We start from the raw sequence: 10,085 nt of genomic DNA, 5'->3' as shown, positions 1-10,085 counted from the left end.
GCGCCCTTTTAAAGCCTAGCCAGGCTCATGGGCCCGGTTTCCCGGTTTCAATGGCGTATGTGTTCCCCCGGCTGGACCGGACGCCAGTCCATCGCAGCGTTACTCATTTTTGCCAGCTGAGTCGACTGGAGCAACGTGAAATGAAGTGTTTTGCTCAAGAACACAAAGCGTCGCCCGGTCCAGGAATCGAAACCACAATCTTATGATCATGGTGCTGATACCCTAACCACTAAGCCACGCGCCTCCGAAGGAGATGTAGTTGGTAGTAAACAGAGCGACTATACAAGGCAAGGAGACGTAGATGTTTGATAGTAAAATCACAGCTGGATAATACTCCCACTCCACCATTCCGTCACGTAAAGTACAACAGTTTGTATAAATAACATTCTGAAAGATCTAAGACCCAGTGACTGCATGAATTTGAACGTGGCTATTATTTTCCTTCGATTATGTCCTCAGAATCGTTAGAAGAAAAGACAACCTAGTTTTGTGGAGGATTATTTCCCATCTCACCAGTTTTGTTTCCTTCACAGCTGAATATTTGCAAATAGTTAGAAATCATGATATAATTTATTACAGTTTGTTTGCGAATATTGGTTTCAAATTTTCAAATTTTACAAGGTCAGCAATTTTGGGGGAGGGGTAAGTCGATTATATTGACCCAGTGCTCAGCTGGTACTTATTTCATCGACTCCGAAAGGGTGGAAAGCAAAGACGACCTCGATGGAATTTGAACTCGGAATATAAAGACAGACGAAATGTCGCTAAGCATTTCTCGCGACGTGCTAACGATTCTTATTTCTTTACTGCTCATAAGGGGCTACACAAACAGGGGACAAACAAGGAGAGACAAACGGATTAAGTCGATTATATCGACCCCACTGCGTAACTGGTACTTATTTAATCGACCCCGAAAGGATGTAAGGCAAAGTCGACCTCGGCAGAATTTGAACTCAGAACGTAACGGCAGACGAAATACCGCTAAGCATTTCGCCCGGCGTGCTAACGCTTCTGCAAGCTCACCGCCTTACTCTGTTTTCGAATATTACTAGTGCAAAGCAACACTTCACACACACACTGAAGATTTCTGAAGAGGGGATCCTAATCCCGAAATATTGAAATACACGGTACAAGTATAAAACATCTATTTGTATTAGTTCTCATAATTTGTATCGTTTTGGCTTATAAATACGTTAAAAAACATTTTTTTTATATTTCAGACAATGTTTCATACAAACTAGTATCTATTTATTCAGCACTGAGGAGATAACGTAGATGGTATTTGAATTCAGAGCGTAAAGCGGAGAGATGAATACTGTACTTATTTCAATACTCTAAGCGAGTTAGCCAACTAGTTGCAAGAAAACATACCCAGTATTGATAATTATATAGCATACTGTATAGTCTTGTCTTCACCCATTTCCTTCAATGACTGCTGCTTGCATGACCGTATGCTTAAGAAGCTTGCTTTACAATCACGAAGTTTCGAGTTTAGTCCGACAGTGAGGCACCTTAGGCAAGTACCTTCTACTACAACTCCAGGCCAATCAGTACCTTGTGAGCGAATTTAGTAGACGGAAACTGTGTGGAAGCCTGTTATATATACGAGTGTGTACGTTTGTCCTGTCCACCGCTTGATAACCGGTATTGGTCTGTTTACATTTCCGTAACTTAGCGTTCGATAAATGAAACGATAGAATAAGAACTAGACTTTTAAAAAATAAGCACCGGGGGTCGATTTTCTCGACATAATCATTCAAGATGGTACCCCAGCATGGCCACAGTCAAATTACTGAAACATTAAACGATAAAAGATACAAGATAAATAAAATGCTCAAAATATTTTTACCTTGTAAACATCGAAATTTTCTAGCACGGAATCGAATGTGCTGTACAAATCATTCAAAAGAGTCGTAATCTGGAAAAGACCAATATATATAGTTAATAACACAAAATATTCTTCCGTGACTGCAAATAAGATAACAAGCAAAACACATTCAACATAAAAACATTTTTTCTGTAGTCTCAGGTTTAGATCTACAATAAAATTTATTATATACAATGTTAAATATTTGTAATGTGCTGGGCGCAATAGAACAAAGGGACGATGATACAGTTCTGATTTCTCGTTAAGCCTAATCCAATTCGTTTTCCACTCCTCTATTTTAGTTCTGTTGAGAAAAGATGGTCTCTACAATGATCCATACCCACTTCTTGAAAATATACTTTTGGAGTTATTGGAAAGAAGTCTCTTTCTCTCAATATGTGTGTCTGTGTGTATATGTATATATAAAATAAAAAACAAAACGAAGACAAAAAAACAATAACGCAGGGACGTGGTACATGTAAAGTATTAGCAGACGCTCAGGGAAGGAAAGAAAGATGCTTTAACGTTTCGAGCACAGCTCTTCTTCAGAAACAGAGGAAAGTCCAATAGAAAAGGAAGACGGAGGAAAAAAAATCACCAACGATTCACTTTGCATATGATATATATATATATATATATATATATATATATGGTCAAACGTAATACATAATATATAATGTATTACATAATTCAAACGTAATACACTATATATTCAAACCTAATCCCTTTGTACCCTCACGCCTTATCAACTCCACTTATAAAGATTTAGCAACGTAATGCAAAACAAATATCATGTTTTATTTTTGCTGATTCTAGACTCTTAATCTGAATTTAATTTTCTAATTTTTAAACGTAATACATTATATATTTACCTTAATCACTTTTACCCTCAGTCTCCTTCATAGGGTTGTTATATATGTACCTCTAGCCAAATATTTATTTTCAATCTATACATCTTATTTATTTATTTATTCATTCATTCATTCATCGTTTCTATAGTTGGTTTCTCTATATATTCTCTATTTTTTATTATATCTTCAATTCACCTAAGCCATATTCGTTCAAAACTAACATGGTTTATAAATTTCTTGACCAGTTTTCAATTAAACTCTAAATTCTTAGTTTCCGCTTTAACTCTTTGGGGCACATCCACCCCTATTAGATTTCCCTCTCTTTTTAATTTTTTGCATCTCTTTTCCCCTGCTTATATACTCTAAGGTAACAGAATAGGTCTACTAGCTAGCAGGTGATTTATGCCATCCTACTACAAACCACATTATTTCCTCGCCACGCACATTATTTATTCTATTCCTTGGCAATTGGCAGAGTTATTAGTTTAATCGCATCTCCTTTCCGCCTACTTAAACGTTGTTGCTGGTGAATGTTGTCTAGTGGTCAAATAGATTTTCACCCACCAAACGAAATTTAGTACAAGTGGCAATGCTGTACTCACTGACCACTATGAAAATCTTTAGTCCAGATAAAGTGGTTTGCTATATATACCCTTCCTCATTAATTAACGTCCTTAGATTCTTCTCATTCTTCTCCTTCTTCACTTTCTTCTCCTTTTCTTCTCCGTCTTATTCTCCTTTTCTTCTCCTTTCTCTTCTTGCTTTTCCCCGCCTTCTTTCTTTTTCTTCCTTCTTTCTTCTTCGTATTCTTCCTCTATATCCTCCCCACGTGATCTCTACGCTAATTCCTCGTCCTTTAACCGCACTTTTATTTACTTTTTGTTTCCTCTTGATATAAGCCAAAAAAACAATGGCTGGAAGACGCACAATGTGACAGCCCGCCTTTGATGCAAGCCTGATGAAGTGCCACTCTAATATCTAAAACCGCAAACATTACGTAGATTTTCACTTCGATTGTTTGTGTAAATTGGTGTCGCAAACAGAGTTGGCACAGAAATAAATGTAACTAATCATTAAAGATGTGCTAAAGTATTTCTTTGTCTTCTTATTATTTGGAATTTATATATATATACATATAGAATTTAGGTTAGTTGAAATATGTTTGTGGCGGCAAATACACTGCAGTTATTGTGGAGAATATATATCTCTTATAGTAAAGCGGTGTGAAAACATCCGGTTCATTCAGTGTTGCCACCTATTAGGAATCTCAGACATCGAGGTTTCAAGCTTCTTGGCCCTTGTCAATGAGATGTACCTAAGAGAGGCAACTCTGAAGGAACTTATAAAGCCATAGCCTTATGCATAATTCAGTCAACAACGTTGACTGATTTGCGCTAGTAGATCGCCCGATCGAGGAAAATAACAAAATGTCAGCGCTAAGGAGATATATTCTCCACGGTAACTGCAGTGTATTTGCCTTTTAGCAACTGAAATATGCCACAAACCACTTTAGATTTCATTATTCAAAGTTTCATCCTGGGAGACAATTTTCAGACGAGGATAGAACGTTCAGAAATATTCCGATTATATCTCAGTTATCGGTTTCTTTTCTATGTGTCTGTGCAGCTTGTTGGTAAAAATACATGCACAACAATACGCACACACACACACACACAAAGATATTCATACATATATATATTTATGAAACTCAGAGAGAGAAAGAGAAAAAAACTGATTTTTAAAATAATCTTAAGTTAATTTCTTCCCCACCAAAATTGCTTCAGAGAATAAAGTTGCAGTTATGTCGTGTGCAATTTCTAAGTTGTACCGTTGAAAGGAAAAGCTATTTAATTCTTGCCATCTCTGGTTATGCGTCTGTATACGTGATCCTACGTACAGATCGATTTCTTTATTATCCACCAGGGGCGAACATAGGCAGTACAAACACAATATCGGGGAACCAAAATTATAAAACGGAGTCATAAAGAAAGAAGCAAAATTTTTAAGAAAACGAATGAATCATGAAAAAGATGATATAATGAGGCGGAATGCCCACTCGAACCCCGAAGTCGAGTGGTTACATTGAAACCGTTTTGCCGTTCAAGTATATACATCTAAAATCCAGCTGTTCAATATCATACTCTTTTTTTTTTGTTCGGTATAACAGGTCTGTTTTGGCAATTTCTCTCTATCCCCGATCACCTTCCACAACTCAATACCTTTATCATTCTTTTTAACTATTTCCATTTGTGCCTTATTTAACAATTGGCATATCATAGTCTCACCATCTTCACCCCAGAATTCCTCTTCAACCCCATCCTTCCACTCGCTCATCCGGTTTACAATGTCATCCTCCGCGTCCGCATACAGAACGCAAACAAAACAAACAGGGGGAGGAGGAACCATATCTACAGCATGTGTGCTTGCATTTCTTTTCTGTTTTCTTGTTGGAGGGGAATGGGTAGGTTTGGTGCCTGCATGGGGAGGGTGTGGTGAAAAGGGAGAGGATTGGGGTTCACAAGTAAAGTACTTACTTTCTTTTTCTTTCTTTTCTTTTCCCGGCTATTTCCCATTCCCTATCTCCTAATACTGGAGTTTCTTTTTCTACTTCTACTTCTTGTATCCTCTCCTGTGGTACGGCTGTCGCTCTTCTACCATTTTAGGTGGTGGAGGGCAGTTCGCTCTTATGTGGCCTTTCAGGCCACATTTAAAACGGCGAGGAATCCTGCCCTCCACCCATACTTTCAGGCTCAAATCCCCAATCCACAGGTTCTCGGGTAGCACTTCGAGGACCTCCATCTTAGCTTGGACGGTAATTTCGACGATTTGTCCCTTCCATGTTGCTCCTTCCATCACTTCTGCTTGAACCACCTTCACCTCCTTTTTTCTTTCAATAATGATAGCCCCCACCACCCAAGCCGCATCGATTTCAAGGGGAATCCCTTCCACTTTGATTTTGGCAATCCTCTTACCCATGTAAGACGGCAAGAGGACTACCTTTTCCGTTTTTAACACCTTGGCAGCGTGGGCTATCGCTTTTTCTCCGTTTTATAATGGACGACAATCGTCCCGAACTTTCCTCCTCTGGCCAGGTAGGTAATATCTGGCCAGACTGTCTTCAGCGCCTTGTCTATCTCTCTCTCTCCTCCATGTGGTTGATTCTCTTTTTCTCAACTGAGTAAACTTTATAAGTTACCATCTTCTTTTGTATTTCCTCCATCCTTGTCTCCGGTAGGGACAACCTCACGTCGTTCCCCACCTTTACAGACATTCTACTGTCTTTTTCCATATTTTCCAGGTTTATTTTCTTCCTTTCCATCTCGGTTGCCTCTGCAAAACTTTTCTCTTTCAAACATGCGTCCTACATCTTTGCTGCCTTAACCAGTTCCTCCTCCGTAGAGGACAACTCAGTCTCGCTCAGGTCCGAATATACTCGTCTTCCACCTGCCATCTCTCCGTACTACCGAGAGACGGCACAACAACTCAAAAAGTTGTGGTAGAACGTCGCTAACCTCGTTGCTTCCAGTGTGGTAAAAAGGGCCACGTCAGGGCGGACTGCAAGGAGAACGAAAAGGTCCTACGTACTGGTCGTGACCGTACCTTTGCAAGGTACATTCATGACTGCTGTCATGCATACATGCTGAAGAATCACATTTTTTTCGGTTAGAATGTTGTTGCATTACTAGCAGTTAGTCTATTGGCTGTTCATTGGTTGTAATATGTGCTTCAGGAGCGGAGTGAAATGATTGGATGCAGCTGTTTGGGTGCTGACGACTTGTCACAGCTGAATATAGATATCCAGATAGAGTGAGCGAGTTAGAGAGAGAGAAAGAGAGAGAGACATTACAATTTATAAATTGAACATGATTGACAAACATTTTCTCTCTGCTCATACCCGTGGAGAAATATGTTTCACTCACATAAACGGGAAAAGAGAAGAGGGAGAGGAGGAGGAATGAGAGAATCATTAAAAAGTCTGATGCCAAATATGTCGGTGTCGAATCAGATGCCAAATATGCGACACCAAATCTACTGAGGCCAAAACGCCTCTTATCCCTCGGAAGATATTTGATTGATATTTCTAGCATTGTGAGACGTTCATGACTTTCTCACGTTCAGTTAGCAGTTGCAAAATGGGAGTGAACTTGTGTCAACCGAGTATTAAAAGCTGATCATATTCTAATTTGTAAGTTTACTGAAGAGTTAAAGCAGTCGACTGAATCATTATAGTAGTCGAGTTCATTTGTTCCTCCAAGTCGGTTTTAACTACATATAAAGGTTTGACATTATTTGTTCTATCATTCAAGGGCCAATAAAATATGTTTCAAGAATATGCATTGCGGTGATGTTTCATTTCCATGGATGCCTTCGGTAAACAAACTTGGCCTTCTTGTTAAAAAGAGACAACAAAACACAAAGTCTATAAAACAGTCGCTTAGAATCAATTCATCCGACTTGGGCTGAATTAACAATAACAATTGGTGTCTTATTTTTTTAAGCGGCACAAAAGCCTTCATATTTTAGATTCAGAGAAATGGGATATAATTAATTACATAACTTTTTCAAGAGCTTAGAATGTTCTAAGGGTAGTCATTTGAAGTCAGTCTGGAATCTGAAAAGCGTTGCAGATTTGCTTCTTCGAGAGATTGTATTTTGCGCTAGTCACAAACCACAGATTTAATTAAGTTAAAATAATTATTTATTTCTTAGCAACAGGGCACATTCTTGTAAGACGGAGAGATTAGCATATAAGCCTTCAGTGCATTGCTTCAGTCTACGGAGAAATAAAATGTTAAAATAAATTTCCGGTGTGACTAGAACTCAGTAACATGCAGACTCGAGCTATTTATTGGTTCGTATTTGACTATGGACCCCCCCCCTTCATACTTCCCAGTAGACCATCAGCAACGCAAGCGAAGTTAATTTACGCGAGCTGAGCATCAAATTGTTGTTTAGCTCAAGGTCAGTATAGATCGAACAGACTTTTAATCAAAGACATTCCAGACATGAACATCCTGTCTTTATAGGGATATACCGGAGTATATTATCTAATGTATTCTGTACTTATTTAGACGCTAGGATGTGATTCGAAGGAAACGTGACTGCTATTTCTAGTATGTCGAGGATTACGAAGAGGCTCTGATTCGAATTCTAATGTAGTGGAATCTCAAACACGACAGGACGCCGGACTAAATGCCTCGCTCTTATCTAGTTTCATTCCCCCTTCTTTTTTAGTCGAAATACCGCAATGATCCATTTCAGCCTTTCATTCTTTCAGTGTCGATGAAATAAATACCAAAATTATACTGGAGTTGATTAAATTAGCTCTACCACTTCCCGTCACCCTCATAAATGTGTGATATCATGAAAATGTAAGAAATCAGATTTAACCTTGAGCTGGTAAGTCGGTGTCGACTTGAAGGCATCTAATTCAGTCGCATTTACAAATTGAAGTCTGGCCGGCTTTAGGTAAACAGAAGCCAGTTTCTTTTCCCCAGTTCGAGCATATTAATTATACTATCTTGCCAATTTCACCAACAGTTCTTGTGTTTATTAACCCTTTGGCTGTCCAAAGCATTTTCATAAGTCTGTCCTAAACGTCCATACTTGTTGTTAGACTTTTAGTTAGCCCACGTTTCCTACGTTCTGAGTAACATATAGCTTTCTTTTCCAAGTCCCAAGTTACTTTGATGGTTGAAACAAATTAGAAATATGTATCATATATGACACATGAACGCCAGGGAAATATGTCCACTGTATTAAATGTGATACACAGGATGGGCAAAAGGTTAAGTTCAACATTTAGTCTGGCGTATCTATCTTTCAGTGGCAAGATCCAAGAAAACAAAGTGTACCGCAATGCCGGATTCATTTCATGTTCCTTACTCCTTATATCTACGGAAATATGAGAGATAGGTTCCCGCGACCTTGTACTTGGCACACTAATAATTAAACTTTCTGCAATCAAACATAGGAGCCTCTACGTATTCATTCAAGCTGCTAGAAATAACAACCTAGTCTCCTTTAAATTACATTCTGCAATTTTATTTTCAAAAGCAGCGCACGGGTAATTTAGTCCTAGATACCTCGAAGAAGACGGCTTGATCGCGGTTGAAATGCTTTTGATCATAGTACTGCTGGAAGTCTTGCTTTCATCATGAACAGCCAGTGTACCGTAGCCAGCGAGGGCTTCTGACAGCTTGCATTTGCAAAATATGGAGCTAATATTCCGTGAGTCACCACACTACAGCAGCGTAACTTTCAGCTAAGTAGACTGGAACAACATGAAATGAAATGGTTTGATCAACGATGCAACACGCCGTCCAATCCAACAATCGAACCTGTGGCCTTATGATCATAAATCTAACGGGTTAATTCATAGGCCACAAGCCGCCCTATCCGGAAATTATATACACGACCTTGAGATTGTGAGTCCAGTAGCCTTCACATGTCATGATTTACCTGCTCAGGAATTCTCTAACAACCAGTCAACATCACCATGTAAACATAGATAGTTCTTTTCTTCGTGGTACACTAACATAACTCATTATATGGCAGATGCTTCTATCCTCTCGTCATTGTACATCCCATTATATGTATTATCACCTCCAGACATATCTTCAACAGACCAGAACACTATACAACCTCAACTGAAGACAATCTGTCCAAGTTCACTCAAACAAACGCATTCAAAAATAACAGCAGCTTTATAAGCGTCATATATTACTAAACATGGTATTAGACCTTCTCGGTTAAATGGTAAGATTGGCACCACACATGGTGCCAATCAATGAATCGAAGCAACAGTTGTCGGGATCGTATCGAGTTAATCTCGTCCACCACTCAAAACTACAAGAAATTTACGTGGTCGCGCGACCTGCTAGAACTACCGAAATCTCCCCCAAACTCATATTCTACTGCTTTTAAAAAAGAAAGGAACACGTTGTATAATGTAGAACGGAATACATTTTAACTGAAAAGAAATAATGCAGGATAGTCATGGATAGAATGCCTATAGACAGATGTCAACAACAACAGCAAAATGGGATTTAGTTCAAAACGGGGGCACCAGTTTTCATTTATGTTTTATGTAGTGTTTTTGGTACCGAAAGACTTTCAAACTTCGTATACTTATCTATTTTGTGTTATAGAACAGAAAAAAAAATTTGTATTCGGAGTTATTTCATGTAAAAAATTGTCTTATTTCGATAATTTCAACCAATCACTGACAAGTATTCAACTGTTTGCAGTTACTTCTTTGGCAGTTTAAGCGGTGTAAAGCGTATTTAATCTCCATTTATAATTTCGTTAACATTTGCCTGAACTGTATGTATACAACATTTGCTTTTTTCATTTTCTTTCACGCG

General features: G+C 38.6%; 1 protein-coding gene across 1 annotated transcript in view; it reads right to left on the bottom strand.

Annotated features, from left to right (window-relative positions):
* The window catches only part of LOC106878135 (atrial natriuretic peptide receptor 1), a 205,032-nt gene that overhangs the window by 157,588 nt on the left and 37,359 nt on the right, over positions 1 to 10,085 (bottom strand). Inside the window, exon 12 of the mRNA XM_052969445.1 lies at positions 1,850 to 1,918. Within this exon, the coding sequence (XP_052825405.1) occupies positions 1,850 to 1,918 (69 nt within the window). The remainder of the gene's footprint in view (positions 1 to 1,849; positions 1,919 to 10,085) is intronic.

This window comes from Octopus bimaculoides, chromosome 7 (genome assembly GCF_001194135.2).
Source record: "Octopus bimaculoides isolate UCB-OBI-ISO-001 chromosome 7, ASM119413v2, whole genome shotgun sequence".
Lineage (NCBI taxonomy): Eukaryota > Metazoa > Mollusca > Cephalopoda > Octopoda > Octopodidae > Octopus > Octopus bimaculoides.
Note: the sequence above shows the minus strand (reverse complement) of the source record. Positions and strands in the feature narration are given on the sequence as shown.